Source organism: Capricornis sumatraensis, chromosome 3 (genome assembly GCF_032405125.1).
Source record: "Capricornis sumatraensis isolate serow.1 chromosome 3, serow.2, whole genome shotgun sequence".
Taxonomy (NCBI): domain Eukaryota; kingdom Metazoa; phylum Chordata; class Mammalia; order Artiodactyla; family Bovidae; genus Capricornis; species Capricornis sumatraensis.
In genome coordinates this window covers 141145783-141171835 of record NC_091071.1, presented here as the reverse complement: position 1 = coordinate 141171835, position 26053 = coordinate 141145783, and the positions used below count along the sequence as shown (strand labels likewise).

At 36.9% G+C, this 26053-nt stretch overlaps 1 protein-coding gene across 2 annotated transcripts in view; it reads right to left on the bottom strand.

Moving 5' to 3' along the window:
- PTH2R (parathyroid hormone 2 receptor) overlaps positions 1 to 26053 on the bottom strand; it is an 86225-nt gene that overhangs the window by 59586 nt on the left and 586 nt on the right. Inside the window, exons 2-4 of one of the 2 annotated variants that reach the window (XM_068969014.1) lie at positions 20486 to 20588; positions 6872 to 6982; positions 6639 to 6760 (exon numbers count right to left, since the gene is read on the bottom strand). In XM_068969014.1, the coding sequence (XP_068825115.1) occupies positions 6639 to 6760; positions 6872 to 6982; positions 20486 to 20588 (336 nt within the window). Of the gene's footprint in view, positions 1 to 6638; positions 6761 to 6871; positions 6983 to 20485; positions 20589 to 26053 lie in introns of those variants that run through there. The other variant, XM_068969015.1, reaches the window with a different exon arrangement.

Genomic DNA, 26053 nt, shown 5'->3' with positions numbered 1-26053 from the left:
CCCAGCATATGTTCTATCTTGATAAACTTTGGTGAGTACTTTAAAAGAATGTGAATTTTTCAGTTACTGTGAATGAAGTAAAGTGAAGTGAAAGTCTCAGTCTGACTCTTTGCAGCCCCATTGACTGTAGCGCGCTAGGCTCCTCTGTCCATGGGATTCTTCAGACAAGAATACTGGAGTGGGTAGACATTCCCTTCTCAAGAGGATCTTCCCAACCCAGGGATCAAGCTCTGGGTCTCCTGCATTGCAAGCAGATTATTTATCACCATCTAAGCCATCAGGAAGGAGAAGGAAATGGCAACCCACTCCAGTGTTCTTGCCTGGAGAATCCCAGGGATGGGGGAGCCTGGTGGGCTGCCATTTATGGGGTTGCACAGAGTCAGACATGACTGAAGTGACTTAGCAGCAGCAGCAGCAAGCCATCAGGGAAGCCTTTGAAGTTCCTAAACACATGTATATTTAGGATTATTTCCTCTTGGTAAATTGATTCTTCGTAATTTTAAATATTGCTCTGTCTTGGTAATGCTCTGTCTTAATGTCTACATTTCTCAAAGACAGCATACAGTTGAGCGGTACTTTTATTATCCATTCTATCCTCTGCCTTTTAAGAGAAATGTTTAGTTCATTGACCTCAAATACAATCATTGCTGTGACTGGGTTTAGATCTAACATATAAGTATTTGCATTCTATACGCCTTATCTTTTCTCTGGGCTTCTGTACCTACTTCCTTACCGTTTATTGGGGGTTGAGGGATGGGGAACTCAATCAGGTATTTATTAGTATTTCACTTGTGTTATCTTTTAGCAGCTACTATAGAGACTTGGTTATGCATCTTGAACTTATCAGACCTACACTGAATAATATTGAACTATGGCACCATATAAACAGATATTTGCAATTATGTCCCTAATTTTGCTCCCTTAGCCTTTGTCACATCTAGATTTTCTTCTACATAGTTTATCAACCCTAATGAGAGGTTATTATGTTTGCTTTAAGCAGTCAGCAGACTTTTAAGTGAATTAAATTATAGATATAAAAGATGGATATAAACATAGTAATTAATAAGGAGAGGTATATAGTTCTGCTTATTATTTTAGTCTGTCATTTTTATCCACATATGTATCTATCCTGGTACTCCTCATTCTTTCCTGTCAATCTTGGCTTCCATCTGATATATTTCTCTCCCATCTAGAGAATTTTTTTTTGAGCATTTCTTATACAGAAGTCTGATAAAGATGAATTCTCTCAGATTTTTTTCTGTCTGAAAAATATTATTTTCCCTTTATCTTCATGCATATTATCACTTTCAGAATGTCATTCCATTGTATTCAGGCCTCTGTTGTTTAATTAAAAGACAAGCATCCTTTTAGTTTTTGTTCTCCTGAATACCATGTGTGCTTTTCCTCTCACTGCTTTTAAGGTTTTCTTCTTACCCTGATTTACAGCATTTTAACTATGATGTGTCAAAGTATGGTCTTCTTTTTATTTAACCTGCCTAGGGTTTCCTGAATGCCTGGGACCTGTGATTGATTTATTTCAGCCACTTTATAAAATTACCGGCCATTGCCTTCTGAAATATTTCTTTTGTCCTATTCTTTCCCTCTCTTCTTACCCTAATTTCACATATCTTAAGCAATTACATATTATCTCACAATCTCAGATGCTTTTGTTTATTAAATTTACTTTTTCTCCTAATGTGTCACTTGGAAAATTTCTGTAGCCTTCTTTTCAAGTTCACTGATCTTTATCATTCTGTGTCCAGTATTCTGTTGAGCATATCAAATAAATTCATTTTGAATTGAATATTTCAATTCTAGAATTTCCTTTTTTTTAAGTTTTCATTTCTCTGTAGTTTTCCCATCTGTTTATATACTTTTTTCACTAAATCAGCTAACATATTTATGAGTCATTACCTGGAAATTACAACATCTGGATCATCTATCTTTTCTGCTTTGTTTTTACTCTAGATTTGCGGTCCCTACTCTGTAATTTTTTATTGCATTATGTGCACTGTAAGTAAAAGAAGAGTTGGGACTGAAGCATGTAATATTGAGGCAGGAGGCAGATGGGCCCCCTCTCCCACCAGGGTAAAGCAAATTGGAGATTCATTTTCTATTGACCAAAATTCTAAGATAAGAATAGCAGGGCAATTAAGGGAAGAGGCTGGACCCTGCACAGACCACATAGTTCTCATTTCCGGAAGTTGGGAGACCTCCTGGACCACATATGTGCAGAAAAGGCCACTTGGAGGCCAAAGGGGAGTCATGTCAAGGGATGTTCCACCCAGATGCCTTTTTAGTAGGATCCATCTTGGCTAAGGGATGCATATGCACACATGGGAGGATTCTGAGATATTACAAATACGGACTGTGAACCAGGCAAATCACAATGATTGGCCAAAGGAAACCCGAAAGAAACGCCCCATATTAGTGATTTAAACTGCCATGAAGGTACCACTCAGTGACTCTCCCTCTGGGTCTGCCTGCGTGTCTATCCTACATGCACGGTACTCTTCTCCTCCTAGTAAATACTTTACTTGCTTCACTACTTTCCATCTTTGTGGAAACTCTTTTCTGCAAAGCCAAATGGCCAGGGCCCTTGTCACCGACCACTGGTCTAAGTGACTAGGATCTGACGCCTTCACTGCTGCAATCCAGCCCATGTCTGGCTGGAAATCCAAGTACCGCCCCAAGTTATTGCAGACAGAGGCCACCCAAGATCAGTATTAACAGGCTGAAAAGGGCAATCATCTTCCTCTATCAGGCTTCTTGGGTAGTGAGGATAGATTACTTTGTTTTAATCTGAGGTTGGGTTTGTTGTAGTTTTTCTCAGTTTGTTGTTCTTTCCATGATTCTGTTTATCCTGATTTTAGGTTTTGAGAGCAGAATTCCGAATTTTCCTTCAGTAGATGATGGGCTCTTAGCACCAGCAGCCTCTAGCGGCCATTATATGGGTTTTTGTCCATCTGAAGGTTTTCTAAGCTGCAGAGAAACTCTTTCTGCTTTCTGAACCATCCATCAGCTATATAAAATTCATATAGCCTTTAGACACAAGAATATATGATAATTTCTACAGTATGCTGCTGTTTTAAATATAATACTCTAAAAGAATTTAACAACCTCATGGCCTCTCATAAGCATTCCCTACCTTTTTTGTCTTTTAATTTCACTTTGCTGTGAATTTCACTTTGCTGTGAATTTCGCTTTGCTCTCTAGCCTGCCCTGGGCTTCCTGCATCTCAGAACGCGTCTGTCCATTATGCTGCTCCGCTCCAGTTCTCAGCTAGCCACTGCCTCATTTTAGATGAAGACCTCTTGTGCCTAGTAAAGATCTTTTTTAGCTCTATTTTGTCAGGCTTTTCACTCACTGAGATTTGTCATCTCGGGGGTTTCTCTCAGCTTTCCTGCCCTCCCCCAGCAGTCATGCTCTAAGTGAGGGCCCCAGATAGCCTAAGAGATATCTCTCAGCTCCTCTGTTTCTGTCCCATGCCTTCAGCTAACAGCTACCTCTCACCCAGTGAGGGTCCTACATACATCCTGGGAAGTTTCTCTGCGTCCACTTACACTGCCCCCAGCCTTTAACTACTGCCTCCAGAAACTCAGTGAAGGCTCATGGGTAAGAACTGGCTGATGAGTAATAGCTCACCCTGAATGGGCTTCATTTCTTGGAATTCTAAGCCTTTATTCTAGTCCTCGTCTGATGAAAGTTCTTTTAAAAATGGTTCTTTTCTTTTTATCCCCTTCTATAGCCTGGTTGCTCTCTTCTAGCACAGAAACAGGGATAAATACAGCTACAGGTCTCTTCTGTCATAAGAAGAGGCTTTCCTCTTTCTGCAATTAGCTCCATTTAGATTTCTTGGCATCTTCAGCTCACTGACAGGCTTTTACAAATTATTAATGTTGCATCTTACTCAGCTTTTTCTTAATATTGCAACTTCTCACACGCTGACTGGAAGCAGAAGACTGCCTTTTTAAAACATTTATGACATATTTTCTCTTAATAAAATGTTAAACTTCTGTAGAAAATATTTGGATAATGTGTAAAATAAAAAAAAAAAAAGAGAGAAAGAGAGAAGGGAAAAAACTCCATAATTCCCACACAAGCAAAAAGAAACACTGCATTTCGTATATTTCTTTTCATTCTATTTCTGTGTATCATTTCCCATTGTTTTGAATATTTGCATCCCTAATTTATATACAACTTTATTATCTGATTTTCTTCCAAGTAATTGAATAACAAAAGGATTTCCTAAGACCACAAACTCTCTACACAAAATATATATTTCAGCTGACTTAGCCAATTCTTCATTGGAAATTTAAATTCTTCAAAACATTCACTATAATAATTAATGGTTCAGTGAACACTATTCCATTCAGTTCCCCCCAACTCCAAATCTTTATGCTTGAATCTCAGAAATGAAATTATAAGCTCAAAGGACAAGACCCTCTTGAAGTCTCTTAGTATATATTGTTAAATTGTTGTCCAAAAATTCATATAGCCTTTAGACAGAAGGATATATAATAATTTTTACAGTATGCTGATGTTTTGAATATAATACCCTAAAGAATTTAACAACTTCATGGCCCCTCATAAGCAATCCCTGCTTATTTGTTCTTTAATTTTTGAAATCATTTTCTGGACAAGATTATTGAGGCGGGGTTGCCATTTTCTCCTCCAGGGGAACTTTATGACTTAAGGATCAAACCTACATCTCCATGTCTCCCACATTACAGGCAGATTCTTTACCTACTGATCCACTGAGGAAGCCATTTCGCTTTTTTTATTAAAAGTAATTCTCTCATTTGTCAAGTCAATGATATGAAAATTATTTAAAGAACAAAACAATAGATATTTTAAAAATCTTTGGCATGTATTCTAAATTCACTGTCTTTACTTTTATCTTTTGTTTCTTATACAAAAATTCTGATTACAACCATCAGTAATTAATATCTCATAAATAAGTAATATCATTTTTCCCTACAGCATATCAAAACTTTAGGACATATCCAGTTTTCTTATTAAAAGATTTTTTACATTTCTTAAGTTTTCTCAAATTATTATTTAAGGGTTGTAAACAATAGAAAACACTATTTTTAATTAAGGAGATAAAATTACTTATGGCTAACAAAATTAGTCAAATTTTTCAGTTAAATTTTAAATCATGTTCATATAAAATAGTATATATTTTGGATATTTTACCTTCCTTTGATATTTTGACTCTTAGAATACAGAGTAGTCAAAAAGAATGGTTTTAATATTAGAGTTCAATGTAAATAAAATCATGATACAATTTAATGCCATTTAAAAGCTATGAAAGACTTGCATTTGTCATTTAATCCACAAATTTATAACACAGAACACGAAACATTGTGAATGTTTATCTATTTCAATGAAATTGAAATTATTTTAAAGTGTTTTACATTAACTTGGCTTTGGCTCCACTGTAACATACACAATAATCTCCTCACATTAACTAATTTTATCTGAGAAGCATGTCAACAATGACATACAAAACTGAAGTCTTTTAGCAACTTACTAAAGAGTCCTTAAGGTGGTAGGGTTTTGTGTTAGAAAAAAAATTAAGGAAAGAAGTCCTGACTATTAATGCCTAATCAGACAAGGAACTCTCCAACTCACCAATTCTCATGCCACTGCTCCTCCTCCCCACAACCAAAAAAGACCACCAAGCATAAAGAAAAATGTCTGATGTTAGGAGAGTTATGTATTATGCCTGTTCTCAGGGGCCCCATAAAATCATTTATACTTCAACTTATGTTCACCCCTACCATCATATGACTACGGTGAAGTTATGCTCATCCCTATAGCATCAAGCATTTTATAGATGAGGTTTGAGTGAGAGGAATTTAAGCATGACTTTTAATCTATCTACCATATATAACCTAAAAGTAACTATCTAGAAGTTTCTGAAGTTTGCATGTGATTACCATATCAGAAATAGCACCGATAAAGAATGTGGAGACCAGGGCCCTGCTCTAGACCCTGTCATAACTGAGCTGTGTCACTTTGATCGACCCCTCATCTCTGGTTCTAAGTTGACACACATATGTACAATTGAGGTATTATGTGAGAAGATCTATAAGACACCTCCTTGCTCCTCTTTAACTCTACATACTCTGATTTTTCCTATACTAATGAAATCACCTACTGGCAAATCTTATGAGATGAAAAACACATCTATACAATATAAAGTTACTCCAGGAACATATAGTGAGACAAGATGTTTCTATTCATATGTAACCAAGAAAAAAATCATGAATTATATTGCTGACTACCTATTTGGAATTTTACACATAATACACCATCATAGAGTAGGGAGGGTCACAAAGAGTCAGACATGACTGAGCAACTGAACTGAATGTAATATAAACATAATGTAAGATAAGTGACACATATTCACAAGTATACATACATATATCTCAGCCAGGTAATTCTAACCAAAAGAAGATATCAAAATGCTTCAGGTCCTAGACCTCTCCTTAACCAGGTATCTGAAAAGCTTTCAACCTTGCTTTTATCTTTTTTGATATTTGTGTCAGATAATATAAGAGTTTTTTGTACAGTGGTTGGTAATCATTTTGTTTTCCTTTAGGGACTCACAAATACAAAAATACCATTACCTTTTCTATGTTGATATCTGGTTGCAGAAAGCGAAGGCAGTCTGAATAATTAGACCATGTTTTATTTAAACTGTGCATAAAATCCCATGTTCCATTGGGGTTACAGTGTCGGAAAGCAACTCCTATAAAGATGTGAAGAAAAACACTGAGATTGCTCAGTTCCTGTAGAGTCTATTATTTTTAAAAAAGGAAGTTTCTATTCCAAATGAGTCATTTAACAAAAAATTAAATACCTTTATGATTGAAGTCGTAAATATAAGGAGGACATGGGACAGCCAACATTTTCCCCACCGTTCCTCTAGGCCAACAAATGAGTCCATCCCATTCTGGGAAACAGTTTCCTTCTGATAAGGAAAAAATTTAAAAACAAATAAACAAAAATGCAGTTAGAACCAGAGAGTTATTGTGCTCAAAATACAAAATTTCAAGTCACTGCCTATAGCAAAATGTAAAGCAAACTGGTAGTTTTGTAAACTAGAATGGGATGGACATATGATACAAACATCTCAAAATTCATCCACCTAGCCTCATCAAAGGCCCATTGCTAGGAATATTTGATTTGCATAAATTAAAACTAGTGATTCTAATATATATGAATCATAGCAATGAATATGTAAGAAACACCAAAATTCATTGAGAACAATTTCCTTTAGTAAAATTCTATCATAGTTGTAGCTACATTTTTTTACCCTAAGTTTTTCAAATTACTGTTGAAAAATATGACCCATGAAAAAGATTGAACTTCACAGATAAGTTCCAAGATCTGGGTTTGCCTTTTTACAAATAATTAGTAATTTATTTGACTCTAACAATCATCTCAGACAAAATTCTCATGAACTTTACTCTCCTCCAGATGAATCCAGAACCCTATGACTTTTCACAATCTCGACTGCCACCACCACCCCCAACCCCCACCGCCCATCCGCGCCACCACAACTCCAGCCTTAATTATTGCAATGGCCCCCAACTGGTCTTCCTGATTCTATTCTTGTTCCCCTCATGCAATAGCCCAAAGGCTTCCCACCTCACTCTGAGGAAAAGCCAAGTCTCTTCAACATCTAAAAGCCCCACAGGGTCTGCTCTCTTCTCTGGCTTATCCCTCATCCTCCCACCCCAGGCTACACTCTTTATCCCTCTCTGAGCTTTCTTTTTTCTTCCACTATCAAGTTTTATTATAATTTTCTTAAACCATAGGATTTAAGGGCTTTGAGAGTGGGGAATTTTGTCACACACATTTGCTATTCTGTGTTGTTCAGGACTCTTCTCCATTAGTTGTGCATAAAACTTCCAAGAAGAGAGCTCATCAGGCAAGTCATATTCAAACTTCCCCAAAAGAGACTTTTAATGATTTCTGTATTCATTTTCCCTTGTTACTATAACAAATTACCACAAACTTACAGCTTGAAATAACCCAAGCTTATTATCTAGCTATTTCTGTCTGTCAGATGTCTGTTGAGCTCGGCCAGACCTCTGCTTCGGTTCAGTTCAGTTCAGTCGCTCAGTTGTGTCTGACTCTTTGCGACTCCATGAATCACAGCACGCCAGGCCTCCCTGTCCATCACCATCTCCTGGAGTTCACTCAGACTCACGTCCATCGAGTCAGTGATGCCATCCAGTCATCTCATCCTCTGTCGTCCCCTTCTCCTCCTGCCCCCAATCCCTCCCAGCATCAGAGTCTTTTCCAATGAGTCATCTCTTCGCATGAAGTGGCCAAAGTACTGAAGTTTCAGCTTTAGCATCATTCCTTACAAAGAAATCCCAGGGCTGATCTCCTTCAGAATGGATTAGTTGGATCTCCTTGCAGTCCAAGGGACTCTCAAGAGTCTTCTCCAACACCACAGCTCAAAAGCATCAATTCTTCAGTGTTCAGCCTTCCTCACAGTGTAACTCTCACATCCATACATGACCACAGGAAAAACCATAGCCTTGACTAGATGGACCTTAGTCGGCAAAGTAACGTCTCTGCTTTTGAATATGCTATCTAGGTTGGTCATAACTTTTCTTCCAAGGAGTAAGCATCTTTTAATTTTATGGCTGCAGTCACCATCTGCAGTGATTTTGGAGCTCAAAAAATAAAGTCTGACACTGTTTCCACTGTTTCTCCCATGAAGTGATGGGACCAGACGCCATGATCTTCATTTTCTGAATGTTGAGCTTTAAGCCAACTTTTTCACTCTCCACTTGCACTTTCATCAAGAGGCTGTTTAGCTCCTCTTCACTTTCTGCCATAAGGTTGGTGTCATCTGCATATCTGAGGTTATTGAGATTTCTCATGGAAGTCTTGATTCCAGGTTGTGTTTCTTCCAGTGCAGCGTTTCTCATAATGTATTCTGCATATAAGTTAAATAAGCAGGGTGACAATATACAGCCTTGACATACTCCTTTTCCTATTTGAAACCAGTATGTTGTTCCATGTCCAGTTCTAACTGTTGCTTCCTAACCTGAATACAGATTTCTCAAGAGGCAGGTCAGGTGGTCTGGTATTCCCATCTCTTTCAGAATTTCCCAGTTTCTTGTGATCCACACAGTCAAAGGCTTTGGCATAGTCAATAAAGCAGAAATAGATGTTTTCCTGGAACTCTCTTGCTTTTTCCATGATCCAGCGGATGTTGGCAATTTGATTTCTGGTTCCTCTGCCTTTTCTAACACCAGCTTGAACATCTGGAAGTTCACAGTTCACATATTGCTGAAGTCTGGCTTGGAGAATTTTGAGCATTACTTTACTAGCATGTGAGATGAGTGCTTGCTGCTGCTGCTACTGCTGCTAAGTCGCTTCAGTCGTGTCCGACTCTGTGCGACCCCATAGACGGCAGCCCACCAGGCTCCCCCGTCCCTGGGATTCTCCAGGCAAGAACACTGGAGTGGGTTGCCATTTCCTTCTCCAGTGCATGAAAGTGAAAAGTGAAAGTGAAGTCGTGTCCGACTCTTCGAGATCCCATGGACTGCAGCCTACCAGGCTCCTCCATCCATGCTAGAGACTCACAAACCTAAATCAAGAACTATACAGGGTTAAAAACCCATTTCCTTACTCATTCCAGTTGCTAGTAGAATTTAGTTCCTTGCAGTGATGACTAAGATTCTCATTTCCTTCCTGGCTGTTAGGTGAGGGTTGTTCCCAACTTCTGGAAGCCACTTGCATTCCTTGGTTCATGGTCTCCTTCCTCTGTCTTCAAAGTCAACAAGGGAGGTCAAGTCTTTCTCATGTTTTCAATCTCTTCTCCACTCTTCTTTTCTCTTACCAACTATTTTTTTGTTTTGTTTTCCACTTTTAAGAATCCATATATTTGCATTAGTTCCACCCAAATAATGCAGGCTAATTTTCCTATTTTAAGGTTGATAACCTTAATTCCATTTGCAATGCCCCTGTGCCTTGTTACATAAATACATAGGCAGAACACCAGAGATTAGGGTTTGCACATCTTTGAGGGGACATTATTTTGCTACCAGAAGTACCATTACAGCTGTTAATCTTTTAGTTACCAATTACACTAACTGTGGCTGAAGATTTTGTTCTAGCTAAGGTGGCAGAGTGGTAAAGAAACTGCCTATGAATGCAGGAGATGCAAGATGCAGGTTTGACCCCTGGGTTGGGAAGATCCCCTGGAGGAAAAAATGACAACTTGCTTCAGTAATTTTGCTGGGAAATCCCATGGACAGAAGAGCCTGGTGGGCTAAAGTCCAGTTCAGTTCAGTCGCTCAGTCATGTCCAACTCTTTGCAACCCCAAGGACTTCAGCAGGCCAGACTTCTCTGTCCATCACCAACTCCAGGAGCTTGCTCAAACTCATGTCCATTGAGTCGGTGATGCCATCCAGCTATCTCATCCTCTGTCTTCCTCTTCTCCTTCTGCCTTCAATCTTTCCCAGCATCAGGGTCTTTTCCAGTGAGTCAGTTCCTCATATCAGGTGGCCCAAGTTTTGGAGCTTCAGCTTCAACATCAGTCCTTCTAATCAATATTCAGGGTTGAGTTCCTTTAAGATTGACTGGTTTGATCTCCTTGCAGTCCAACAGACTCTCAACAGTCTTCTCCAACACCACAGTTCAAAACCATCAAGTCTTCAGTGCTCAGCTTTCTTTATGGTCCAACTCTCACATCTATGCATGACTACTAGAAAAACCGTAGCTTTGACTAGACAGACCTTTGTCAGCAAAGTAATGTCTCTACTTTTTAATATGCTGTCTAGGTTTGTCACAGCTTTTGTTCCAAGGAGCACGTGTCTTTTACTTTCACGACTGCAGTCACCATCTGCAGTGATTTTGGAGCCCAAGAAAATAAAGTCTCTCACTGTTTCCATGTTTCCCCATCCATTTTCCATGAAGTGAGGGGACCAGATGCCATGGTCTTCATTTTTTGAATATTGAGTTTTAAGCTAGTTTTTTCACTCTCCTCTTTCACTTTCCTCAAGAGGCTCTTTAGCTCCTCTTCACTTTCTGCCATAAGGGTGGTGTCATCTGCATATCTGAGGTTATTAATATTTCTCTCAGCAATCTTGAATCCAGCCTGTGCTTCATCCAGCCTGGCATTTTACATGATGTACCCTGCATATTAAGTTAAATAAGTAGGGTGACAATATACAACCTTGACGTACTCCTTTCCTGATTTGGAACCAGTCCATTGTTCCAAATACAGTTCTAACTGCTGCATCTTGACCTGCATACAAATTTCGCAGATGGCAGGTAAGGTGGTCTGGTATTCCTATCTCTTTAAGAATTTTCCACAGTATATTGTAATCCACACAAAGGCTTTAGCGTAGTCAATGAGAGAAGTAGATGTTTTTCTGGAATTCTCTTGCTTTTTCTATGATCCAATGGATGTTGGCAATTTGATCTCTGGTTCCTCTGCCTTTTCTAAATACAGCTTAAATATCTGGAAGTTCTCAGTTCATATACTGTTGAAGCCTAGCTTGGGGAATTTTGAGCACTATTTTGCTAGCGTGTGAGATGAGTGCAATTGTGCTACAGTACATGGCTACAGACCATGGGGTTAACAGCCATCTAGTCCATGGGGTCACAAACAGTTGGATATATTGAGCGCACAGACACACACACACACAGAGCGTTCATTATGTCAAGTTGTTTGTTTGGTTTTGAATATTCAGCATAACAGAACCTCATGGAAACACCAGTATCTATAGCAAAGAATTCAGTGTGAACCTGAAATTGACTTGCTAATGTCCACCATATCACATGGAAACAAATACTTGATTTTTTCTGTGGATGGCCAAAGCAATAAGAAAATGAGAATATCTTCCCTCATCCACACTGTTCTCACAGAAGAGAATGTTTTCTTGGAAACAGCCTCACTTTGCTCTCATAACAAAAGCTTGGATTTACATACTGCTAGTAACCATGGAACTCATCACACTGGCTCCCATATTTGGTACATGGCTTTACCTGCTTCTTTCCACCATGACCTACTTTTTGTTTATCTTTCTTCTTGTTTAAATAGAGTATAATGAATCAATCTCTTCCACCAGCTTCAGTTCAGTTCAGTCGCTCAGTCATGTCCAACTCTTTGTGACCCCATGGACTGCAGCACACCAGGCCTCCCTGTCCAGCACCAACTCCCAGAGTTTACTCAAACTCATGTCCATTGAGTTGGTGATGCCATCCAACCATCTCAACTTCTGTCGTCCCCTTCTCCTCCTGCCTTCCATCTTTCCCAGTAACAGGGTCTTTTCAAATGAGTCAATCCTTCGCATCAGGTGGCCAAAGTATTGGAGTTTCAGCTTCAGCACCAGTCCTTCCAAAGAATATTGAGGACTTACTTCCTTTAGGATGGACTGGTTGGATCTCCTTGCTATCCAAGGGACTCTTAAGAGTCTTCTCCAACACTGCAGCTCAAAAGCATCAATTCTGTCCTGAATTATTTTTCTGTCTTGATAGCATTCAATATGGTTTCCCATCCAATTACTTTATATTTAATAAGTCATGTTTCCTTATTTTTCTGAAACCAATACTTTCCCAGATATCTATCATATGGTCTACATAAAATGGACCCAGACACATATTCTTTTGTTCTTGTAACTAGTTGTCCTTCAAAATGTGTACTTCAGTGTCACATGAGATTTTCCAAGAGTTGGTCATGTGAGGGACTAAGGTCTTCATAGAAGCCTGAATCAATGATCAATTTATTTTCTAATTATGCAGTTTTTAAGCTGCAATAGAGAAAACTGTTGCTATTTTGCTTATGCTTTAAAAGGGATAGTTTTTGGTTCCTTAAAAGGTTGTTGGTGGTGTTCAGTCACTAAGTCAGGTCTGACTCTTTGCCACTCCATGGACCGCAGAATGCCAGGCTCCTCAGTCCTCCAATATCTCCTGGAGTTTGCTTAAATTCATGTCCATTGAAAATGTGATGCTGTGTAACCATCTTACCCTCTGCAGTCCCCTTCTCCTTTTGCCTTCAATCTATCCCAGCATCAGGGTCTTTTCCAATAGGTTGGTTCTTCATAAAAGGTGACCAAAGTATTGGAGCTTCATGCCATCCCCAATATACAAATAGCTCATACAGCTTAATGTCAGAAAATAGCAACCCAATCAAAACATGAGCAAAGGGACTTGCCTGGTGGTCCAGAGGCTAAGATTTCATGCTCCCAAAGCAGGACGCCCAGGTTCAATCCCTGGTCAGGGAACTATCCTGCATGCCACAACCCAATAAGTAAACAGATAAGTATTTTTTTAAATGAGCAGAAACTCTAAATAGACATTTCTCCACGGAAGACATACAGATGGACAACAGGCACATGAAAATATGCTCAATATCACTAATTATTAGAGAAATGCAAATCAAAACTACAACAAAGTACCACCTCAGACCAGTCAGAATGGCCATCATTTTAAAAATCTACAAATAATAAATGCTAGAGAGGTTGTGGAATAAAGGGAACCCTCCTACACTGTTGGCAGAAATGTAAGCTGGTGCAACCACTATGTAAAACAGTATGGATTTTCCTCAAAATACTAAAAATAGAGTTGCCTTTTGATCTAGCAATCCCACTCCTGGGCATATATCCAGAAATAAATTATATTTCAGAAACTTACATGCATCCTTCATAGCTGCACTATTTACAATAGCTAGGACATCAAAGCATCAAAGCAACCTGCACATCTATCAACAGATGAATGGATAAAGACAATGTGACACTTATATATGTATGGTGGCGGTTTAGTTGCTAAGTCCTGTCTGACTCTTGTCACCCTGTGGACAGTAGCCTGCCAGACTCTTCTGTCATGGGATTCTCCAGGATCCCATGCTGGAATGGGTGGCTCCATTTCTTTCTCCAGGGGATCTTCCTGACCCAGGGTCTCGAACCCAGGTCTCCGGCATTGCAGGCAGATTCTTTACCAACTGAGCTACAAGGGAAGCCCATATATATATATATACACACACACACATATATATATGTGTGTATGTGTATGTGTATATATATGTGTGTGTGTGTGTGCATGTGTGTAATGGAATACTACTTAACCATAAAATAGAATGAAATAATGCCATTTGCAACAACCTAGAGATTATCATACTAAGTGAAGTAAGTCAGAAAGAGAAAGACAAATACCATATGGTACCAATTATATGACACAATCTAAAATATGACACAAAAGAAATTACCTATAAAACAGCAACGGACTCAGACATGGAGAACAGACTTGTGGCTGCCAAAGGAAAAGGGGGATGAGGGAGGGGTGGATTGGACATTTGGGACTAGCAGAAGCAAACTGGTATATACAGAATGGATAAACAACAAGGTCCAATTGTATAGCACAAGGAACTATATTCAACATCCCGTGATAAACTACAATGGAAAAGAATATGATTGGAAAAGATATATGCACCCCAATATTCACAGCAGCAGTATTTATAAAAGCCAAGATGCGGAAGAAACCTAAATGTCCACCAACAAATGAATGGATAAAGATGTGATACCTATATAGAAATATACACTGGTATAGTACTCAGCTATAAAAAGTATAAAACAATGTCATTTGAAGTAACATGGATGGACCCAGAGATGATCATACTAAGTGAAATAAGCCAAACAGAGAAAAACAAATATTATATGATATCACTTCTGTGTGGTATCTAAACAAATGATGCAAATGAACTTATTTACAAAACAGAAATATACTCTTGGACACAGAAAACAAACTTATGGTTACCAAAGGAGATGTGAAGGAGAGATAAATTAGGAGTTTGAAATTAACATATACACACTATTATATGTAAAATAGGTAAATAACTAGGTCTTTTTGAATTGTATGGGGAACTTATGCTCAATATCTTAACAATAACCTGTAATAGAAACTTACAATGTAAATATACATATAGATAGATATAACTGAATCACTCTGCTATAAACCTGAAACTAACACAACATTGTAGATTAACTATACTTCATTTTTTTTAAGTTTTTAAAAATAAAATAGTATTTCTCTTTAAAAAAAAAAAAAACCATCCCACACACATACACACACAGATATACTCCAAAACTGAGAAAACCAACACTCCCTAAAAATAATGTTTCTGTAGATTGTAATAATTTCTCTGCTGGCTATTTGACAAAAAGAATAATCAATATTCACAAAAGATTGAGAAGAATGGGAAAACCATGCCCTCATACAGATAATACACAGAGATCTTAATTAGCATCTTCTCTTTGATCAACATTTCACAGTCTGTATGAGTACTTTCATTATTTATCAAGAAACTAATTAATTGCCCAATGTGTCACCGAACTCCATTTATAAATTAACACCATTAATTACATCCCATGCAATCTTTTCTGTGTGCCAGGAGGAACTGATCATTAGTGAAACTTGTCAAACCATGTTTACACAAAGCATTCTAAAATTTGGAGAATCTGACTTTGACTCTTTTCAGTTCTACAGTTTCCATAGCATAATATGACCATACAATTGTGAAATAAACCTAGGATCATAATATTTGGGGTTTTGTTTTTAAATACTTAAATAGTTTTATAATTAGATATTTTTATATTTTCTTTTCTTTCTTTCATAGAAAAGCAGAAAATTTTTACTTCCTTTTTATTATAAACATTTTTACAGAAATAAAACAGAGGATATCATATACCCAGCATTTAAAATTTACAGTTAGTAATATTTTATCAAATTTATTTCATCTAAGTTATTTTTCACTGTGGTATTTTAAAGTAAGTTGCAGACAGTATAACAGCTCACTCCTAAATATTTTGATATACATCTCTCAATTTAAGAGAATTTTTAAATGAAAACTTCTTAAATCAGTTAGTGAATTCAAATTGTCCTTTATCTTTTTAGTTGTACATGAAGAAATGTTGAATCAATTTACATATAATTAGACATTTTTCATTGAAAGTAGACCAAAGTTTGTCCAGATTTAATTCTAGCAATTTTAATAGAGAAAGATCTCAAAGAACGTATCTTTTCTCTTAATATTTATTCCCCTACATGTTTCCCATGAGGTGCACCTTCACAAATTTTAGATGTTATGTAAGTTTACATCTAGATCATTTACTCTTTTTATGTTTAACTCTCAAGATGTGTTACTGATTGCCAGTTGCTTGTCTTTGACGACTTCATTCTGTCTACATGGAATGTCTTTTTACTTCCTCCTCTACACATCTAATTCCTACTCCTTTAATTTTAAGGTTACTTGTCCATAAAGCTTTCTCTGATTTCACTGTGATGAATTACGATGCTTTTATTCAGTGATTCCACAATTGTGATACTTCTATTGTTAAACTTAGACACCATCTGAGGGGTGTCTACTTCCTATACTATTAGATAATCATTTCCATGGAGTAAGGATAGAACCTGATTCATTTCTTCCAGTGCTCACTATAGAAGCAACACACTGTAGGCACATAATCTATTTGTTGAACTGTTAAAGGGACACTACAGATAATCATGTTAGACTAGATAATTTCTAAGACATCTTCCAGCTCAAAATTTCATGAGACTTCATAAAAGATAATTCATTTAACTCTCGTAGATAACAATCTTTATAAATACCTTCATGGTAATGTTGCCCCTCATTAGTAGACTTAAATGTCTGAGACATCAGGGTCAGTGTTCTTTAAAGATAATATTAGTGATTCCCTTTCCTGACATTATTAGCCTAGCCATTCAGAAAACTCTTTCCTAGTGCAAGACATCTACAAAGGCTGAATTAATATAAAAATTTTCTTGCTTAAAACACGGCTTAGGGAGGGAGGCTCAAGAGGGAGGGGGTACATATATATATGACTGATTTGTGTTGTTGTATGGCAAAAACCAACACAAAGCAATTTTCCTCCACTTAAATTTTCTTTAAATATGGTTTATGGCTACAAATTTAAAAATATGAGGCCAGAAAATATTCCACAGGATCAGCAATCACCACACTGGGGCTTACACTAGAGGCCTCTACTGACTTGTTGGCTTAAAAATGGATTTTGATGATATTCTGATTTAAAAAAAAATTAGTCTGAGACCTGATGAAGTAGGAAGCTATACTAGAAACTCCTGTATAAGGTCAGGATTCCCAAAAGATGAATCACTTAGTGGGTGAACAAAACACAAAAGAATCCTTTAGAAAGAGACTGGCTGTTTCACTGCTGGCTGCATTTAGAGGTGGAACAGGTAACAGTAAGAAAAAGATTCTTCTCTGAAAATTTCTAACCACAAGCTCACACTTAGGTGTGGCCTAATACATGGTCTTAGTTTAAAGTGGAGTTATATCAATAGTTCTACTAGGCACCTTGCAGAAAACAGAAATTTTCTCTAGAAGAATGGATATTAAATGAGGATCTCATAAATCCTTTATCATAAGTCATTAGACACACAAGGAAATAAGCCCCCATGTGTGGTAGTCAGTATTGACAAGCAAAGTCTGTGGTTATCTTAATATCAAATGCAGAATATAAAATATGTCTAGTGAGAAAAAAAGAAAGAGATTAAAATTATATTTAAGATAAAAAATCAAAATTAAATAGACTTCAAAACTGAAAAATAGAATAATAAAAATTAATTTAATGGATGGATTAAAGAGCCTTTAGACAAAGCTCGAAAAAGAGTTGATGAATTGGAAAATATATTTGAAGAAATTACCAAAACAGCAGTAGAAAAACAAAGAAAAGGAAAACATGCAAGATACAAAGGGTAATGGAGAAAACAGGAAATGAGGAAGAGCAAATTTTCAAAGACAAAATAACAAAACATTCCCACCACTGAAGAAAGACACAGATCCTTAGGCTCCAGAAATCAAGTGAACCCATACCTAGACACACTGTGAAATTGCAGAACCTCAAAATCAAAGAGAAACTCTGAAAAGGAGCTAATAAGAAAAATTAATGACCAACAAAATTTGCCAACAATAACAATGGAAGCCACAGTGGAAAAACAAAATCTTTAGGAGCTAAAAGAAAATAATTCTCATCCAAAGATCATTAGCCCAGAAAAAATATCTCTGAAGATTGAGATTGAAATTAATACCTTGTCAAACAAACAAAAATACAGAGTTCACTATGTGTTCATGAGTGCTCCCTCGCTTCAGTTGTGTCCAACTCTTTGCAGTCCTAGGGACTGTAGTCTGCCAGGCTCCTCTGTCCACAGGATTTTCCCAGCAAGAATACTGGAGTAGGTTGCCATGCCCTCGTCCAGGGGATCTTCCTGACCCAGGGATCGACCCTTGCATCTGCCCATGGATTCTTTACCACTGAACCACTAGGGAAACCCAGAAGTAGTGATACTACTTATAGTATCATTATAAGTAAATTCCAGTGTAAGGAAATCTCTTAAAAAGATGTATTTTAGGAAGAAGAAAAATTATACAAACTTACACTTAATATAAAACTATATGATAACAGCATATAATTTGGAAGCAGTTAAGGTATTTCAAAATGCTTACACTATTTGATAGAGGGAAGTTATTGATAACTTTAAACTTTCTTTAATATAACATGAAAAATTCTAGGCTAATCACTAAAGAATTAAATATAACATATACCTTCCAAACTAGTAGGGGGAGGGAGGATGAAATAAGGAAAAAAGTCTCAATCAATTCAAAAGAAGCCAACAGAAGGTGGAAGTAGAGAATAGAAGGAATTATAGGAAGAGCTGGTAAAATGAAAAGCCCAGACAGATGGTAAATTCAAATACAGTGTATTCATAATCATATTTAATGCAATTGGCTAAATTCTTTAATTATAGACAAAGTCTATCAAAATGGATAAGAAAAATCCCACCTGGGTCTTGTTTATAAATGAAACTCCCAAAGTATAAGTACACAGAGAAGTTTAATAAATAAATAGGAAAAGATAAGGAATTGCTTAACAGAGTTAGAGTGTCAGTTTTGCAAAATGAAAAATTTCCAGCTATTGGTTTATCATAACAATGTGAATATACTTAACATTACTGAGCTGTATGCTTAAAATATTTAAGATGATTAATTTAATATTATGCACATTGTACCATAATTAAAGATTTTTAAGGATAGGAAAAGGTGTGCAAGGCAAATATCAAACAAGAGAGAAAGAACTAAGTTATTTTTAAAATATTGTTATTTTAATATAATAATTTTAGTATTTAGTTAGTATTTAAAGCAAAAGTAAAAAAATAAAGCAAAAGTAAACTAGAAACAAAGAAAGATGCTTCATATCAATAGAAGGTTTGACTTACCAGGAAATATAACATTTCTCAATTTGTATATACCCAATAACATATTTTCCAAATATATGAAGCAAAAATTTCATCATCATTGTAGGCTATTTTAAGATATATATATCAGAAAAGAATAAGTCAAATAGATGAGAAATCATAGATACAGAATACATGAGCCATACAACCAATAAGCTTAACCTAGTGGATACTATAAAACACTATGCTCAGAAACTGAACAGTACACATTCTTTTGAAGACCACATGAAACATTTATCAAAATTGACCGCAACAGAAGCCAGTAAGTCTCAGCACATTTTTGAAAATTAATATCATGCAGACCACGTTCTCTGATCATAACCAACTGCGAAATCAATCACACATCTTTTTAAAGCACAGCTTTAAGGACATCATCTACTGCATGCAGATTTAGGGAACTCGGTAAACAACACCTCTCTGTTTTTAAAAAAATGTCTCTGAATACAATCAACTATCAAGACAAGGCATTTCCCTATTTACAACATTGTAATTTTCATACTACTCAATTCAATACATGACTTTATCCAATGGCCCTAATGAGAGCTGGGAGTGACCACCAGACCCCAAGGAACACAAGCCACAGGTCCCCAGCTGCAACAGCAGAGACACCTGAGACCACCAACATCACCATAAACTCGTCAGCAGTTTTGTAGCTTTGTTTTTACAGTTTACCACTTGGAACTAATTGAAAAATTACATAAGGAGTCGGCAGATGAAGATAAAATAATCACTTTATTGAGAAGAAAGTTTCTGGAGAACATTGTCTATGTATGCATCAGTCAGCTTGCCTATTGACTCCTTTGAATTTTACCTACTAAACCGGCAGAAGAACACCTTGAAGCTCCTTGAAGCTGACTGCACAGTCAAGGGCAAAACAATATGCATGCTCTCTGCAAACAGACAGATCACAAAGACAGGTGTGAGGAAGAGGCTGGCATATACATGCCTGGTCTATTCCCAAACTCACAAACCAGGCAAGTCACTCATCCACAGGGAGGGAAGAGATGATGGTGAAAGAGATGAAAATAGCGTTATTCTGCCACACACCTCTCCACACACAAACATGGAATGACTGATGAGAAACTCCCTAATACTCAATAAGGAGGAGATTTGCAATCTTTGTGAGGTTTTGGGTGGGACACATGGGGGACACAGTTTCTTCAGCATCTTTACCTCCTTCCTGGAGCTGGGCTGTGATGTTGAGTTCACACTGTACTTTAGCTTTCAGCACAAGGACAATCTGCTCCTCTATAGTGATGGTGCCATCAGAATCCAGCTGTAGATATGAACAAAATACAAACAGAGAAAAACATGCCACTATTTTTTTTAAGCCATGACACAATCTTTCATTATTTCACCTTCTAATTAACAATTACTTTGATATCAAGCTACCTTGATATAATTCTTTATAGAACTAGTTCTAAAGAAGTAGTTCTTTATCTGAATCAAAATTCAAAATCCATCAATGTATAACATTTTAGAATAATCATATTTTACCTGCTTAGCCTAAAGAAAAAAAAAACCCATTTTTTACAAATTAAAAAGCTATAGAAATTTTTAATTAGGCAACCCTATATAATATAATCAGAAAAAATAATAAACATAGTGAAAATTTCCTGGAATGTTACAAAGACCCAGAATGTTATTAGTCCTCTTACAGTATGTCAATTATGGCACATGAAAAGGAGAAATGGACTAGAAGATTCTGTTTAGCTCTACTGAAAAATTACCAGTGAAACTGGACAATCATTCCACGTTTTGGGGTTTTGGTTTACTCATCTATGAAATAAGAGAGTTACTCCAAATGGTTTCTAGTTAATTTTTGCCTTTTTCCCTCCAGTTTTATTGAGATATTACTTACAGACAACATAAATTAAGTTTACAGTGTACTATGTAGTGATTTGATACATTTACATATTGTGAAATGACTACCACAATAAGATTAGCTAATACCTCCTCCCCCCCCATAATTACCTTTAACGTGTGTGTGATGATAACCTTTAAGATCTACTCTCTCAACAATCTTTTGAGTATATAATAAAGTACTGTTAATGATAGTCACCATATTATACACTAGATCCCCAGAACTCAGTCACCTTATAGCTAGAAGTTTGAACCCTTTGACCAACGTCCCCTCATTTCCTCCACTCCCCAAGCCCTGGCTGCCACTATTCTACTCTCTCTGAGCTCAGCCTTTTCAGGCTCCATACAAATGAGAACATACAGTATTTGTCTCTTACTTATTTCACTAAGAATAATGGCTTTAAAGTCAATCCATGTTGCACAAAAGGCAAGACTTCCCTCTTCTTTATGGATGGATCATATTCCTCTGTGTGTGTGCATCACATTTTCTTCATTCATTCATCCCTTCACGGACTCTTAGATTTTTCCCATGTCTTGGCAATTGTAAACAATGCTGCAATAAACAAGAGGGTACAGACACCTAACCTTTGAGACAGTGATTTCATTCCCTTTGGGTGTTATCTGGAAGTGAGACTGCCAGATCACACAGTAGTTCTATTTTTATTTTTTGAGGAACTTATACTTTTTCCAGAGTGGTTTTACAAATTTACATTCCCACCAATAGTGCACAAGCGTTCCCTTTTCTCCTCATCCTCTCCAAATCTTGTCTTTTGTCTTTTTGATGATAGCCATTCTAACAAGTGTGAGCTGGATACCTCATTGTGCTTTTGAGGTATACTGCCCTCATTATTAGTGATGTTGAGAATCTTTTCATGTACCTATTATTTCTTTTGCTGTGCAGAAGCTTTTTAGATTGAGGTCATCCCAGTTGTTTATTGTCTGTTTTGTTGCTTGCATTTTGATGTTATATCCAAAAAATAACTGCCAAGATCAATGTCAAGAAACTTTACCCCTGTTTTCTTCTAGTAAGTTTAGAGTCTTAAATTTAAGTCATTAATCCATTTGGAGTTAATTTTTGTGAGTAGTATAAAATGGGGGTCTAATTTTATTCATTTTATATGAATCCCATTTTCCTAACACCATTTATTGAAGAGACTGTCTTTCCCCAGTAGGTATTCATGGCTCTCTTGTCAAAAAGTTATTTCTGGGCTCTTGATTCTGCTCTATTGGTCTATGCGTCTGTTTCTATGCCAGAATTCTGCAGTTTTGATTACTGTAGTTTTGTAATAACACTTGAAATCAGGTAATAGAGTAGATTAGTAAATAGGTATATAGTCTTAAATATTTCTGCATAGTATTAATGGGCTTCCCCGTGGCTAGAGGTAAAGAATCTGCCTGCCAACGCAAGAGACACAAGTTTGATCCCTGGGTCTCAAAGATCCCCTGGAGAAGGAAAAAGCAACCCACTCCAGTATTCTTGCCTGGGATATCCCATGGACAAAGGAGTCTGATGAGCAAAGTCCATGGGGTTGCAAAGAGTCGGATACAACTTAGCAAGTATACAACCCACATTTATTTTAACGTGAAAGGAGAAAATAATCAAAACTAACTTTTTGGATTGAAATACACACCATAATTTAGCTAATAGACTAACACAATGCAGATTGTGAGTTAAAGGCAGCTACACTAAAAGTTTGCCATAAAATCTAACTTATCAAAAACAGAGAACAAAATGGAAAGAGATGAGTCACCTGAGTGGGCAGGGAGGAAAATCTGACTTCTTCCAATATTCTCTAGAAACAGTCAGGCACCATTCAAATTGTTTGGGTTTTTTGTTTTGTTTTTCCTGGCTGTTTTTCCAATTCAGTAGTTACTTTCTTTTACTTTAATTCCAGAAAACACTGGGTAACCTATGACCAAGTTTCAGAACCATAAATTTGATTGAGAGAAATCTGACCTCAATTATTAAACATGAACATTTCAAATCACACTGTGTACTGTTCTTACCTGAACACATTTGTTTTTGTTTCCTTTTGTACAGATGTAGCATTTTTACTGGGATAATCTTTTCAGGAACATAATCCTCATGTAAACTACAGCTTCTAAAGATAATTTTGTTCTAAAAAAAAAATGTGGCCAGTTTAACCAGGAGGTAAGTTTGATTAGCATGTGCTGATGATCTGTTAAACTGATCTTTATTTATTTCATCAAGTGAAAGTAAGAAAATGTTCATCTTTTATATTGTTTTCTCTTCTACCTATGTTACAGAAACACATGTTCTTTACCATAAAAGGACATTAAAATTCACATTGTATTTAAACCAAAAGAGCAGTTTTCATATTCAGTGTCTGTTACTCCAAAAGCAACAACCGCATCCAAAACAAAGCACTACATTTAGAAAAATACATTTTAGCAATGTTTCCTGTGCAAATGATCATTTGTAATAGCGAAGAACACATCTGACTCCATAGTGGCTCTGTCTCTTTTTCTTTACCCTTTGTGTTCTGTTGCCTATGCTTAGTTAAGCTGGCTCTGCACCTTTTGTGAAAGAATGCTGCCTACAGCCTAAAATATTAATATATAGTATAGCCCAATCTCAAGACTCTGACCTTTAAAGATATAACACTCTTCCATTCATATAGTGACAAAAAGTTGCAGGTAAAGGATTAAAAGAATATGTTTATTGGATTCTGTTTGTCAGTTACTAAGACAGGAGAGTTCTAGAAACACCCAACTCTTTCAGATATACGCTTTGCCAGTAGCTCTCTTCTCCCCAGCTTTGTGACCAGATGTGCGTTCCACTGCATAATTCGTACCCAGAGCAGGCACCTCTGCCCCTTAGAACAGAATGACATTTTTAAAATTAAAACTGGAATAAATAATTAGAGACTTGAGTTCCCTAGGGGCTCAAAAAAGATTTTCTTGGAATGAAAGAAATACAAATTACCTTAGTCAATGGAGTGATACCACTCCAAAGGTGGGACCTTATGGAGAAGCTACCACCCAAAGCCACCATGCTAATTGTCACAGGGGATTCCAAACTGCTTACTACTTCTCCATGGGGTTGGCCAAGACTTTATCAGGCTTGCATCCCAGTCTGAGGTCTCCTCATGCAACCCTGCTTCCTCACCCAGTTATCTTTCTCAGGCATTACCCTCCAATAAACATGTATACCCCTATTCTCAGTCTGTTTCCAGGAGGATTCACTAACAGTCAAGAAAAACTACAGACATTAATACAGTTGTCCTCATTACCATGTGAAAATCTGACTGGGAAATGTATTGCTGGCCTCTGCAATGATGCTGGATGCATGAATTCATGGCCTCTGAACTGATCTGGGGGAAAGAAGGGGGTGCGGGGTAGCTTCACCAACTAAAGACCACAGGGTTATTCAAAACAATTGAAAGAACTGGCCTATGTTATCTATTTTGTAATGTGATCCAGTGTTCCCCAGGTACTAAGCATTTATTATACACAAGCCACAAGCTAACTCTGCTTAGATGAGTTCCCTCTGTTGTTCCATCAATATATTAAAACTTTTAAATATATGTCTTGGCTGGGAATGAAGAAACTGAACACCAAACAAGGTATCAATGTGTCTATGCAAATCTCTTTAATGTAACCTTCAAATTTTGTTTAAAGTGCCAAAAATGTAAATATTATCACAAACTGTCATTTTACATAACTCAATCTATAAACATAAATGGAAATCATTGTTAAGCAACGGGTCTCAACCAGAGGCAATTCTGCCTCCCAAAGGACCATGGGCAGCATCTGGACACATTTTTGGTCGTCACAGCCAGGCAAGGGTTGGGGGTCGCAACTGGACCTAGTGTAAAGAGGACAGAGATTCTACTAAATACCCTACAGTGGACAAGTCAGTTCCCATAACAAAGACTTACATGGCCCAAAATGTTGAGAAACTTTGACTTAAAATTACAGAAAAAGTGTTCAATGTCCTGAGTTTTCTAAAGCTAAAAGGAAATATCCTTCCCATGGTAGCATAGTGATTTTTTTTCTTTGTTGTGTTAAACAATGTCTCTCCACTTCCTTATAAAAATTAATCTGGGACATTGAATAAAATAAATGGTTAGAGGTCATTTGCCCCTTATATAAGCAAGCTGCGTTTTCAAGCACATTATCCAAATACCTTATGAGACAGAAACATTAGCGACCACCCCAGTTCTATCACTGTCACCAAATTCTTCGTTTTTTTCATTCTTTCACATTCTTTCTGTTATCTGGGTGAAATTTTTCAGGTTTGAGCATACCCTACTTTTGAGCATTCATTGACAATTTTATTGCTCAATGACAGCGTACCTCGTTTGATTTTTTTTTTTAACAGATTTATTTCACATGAACTATCCTGGTCATATCAGCAGGGCAAAAAAAAAACACACAAAAAACTGCACGTTTAGAATAACTGAAATTTAAACTGGCCGTTTGAAAGCCAAGAACATGGTATTAAGTTTAGACAGTATCCGTGCATAAATTAATACCTTAATTTTCTCACGGGGAAAGAATTTAAAAAAAAACAAACAAACAAATTTGGGGCTTTATTTGACGGTCAAAATGCGCCCCCTTCCGAACAAAAGAGAGAAATAACATTGGTTTCAGTCATTCAGTCACAGGGCTCTTAACTGCATTCCACTCGACACTACAAGCATCTCTTTCTAGCTCGTCTGAAAAGCTGAGTGTAAATCCTACATTTTATTTGATTCAAAACAATGTGAGGATGAATTATGACTTGTACATTAGAGAGGCTCCTTTGTGAAAGATCACCCAGAAACTCTCTGAAGGATACTAGGAGTCCGAAAATGACAATTGCCACTTATTCTAAAAACGAACTCAGCTTTAACAAGTTACGTATATTTTTCT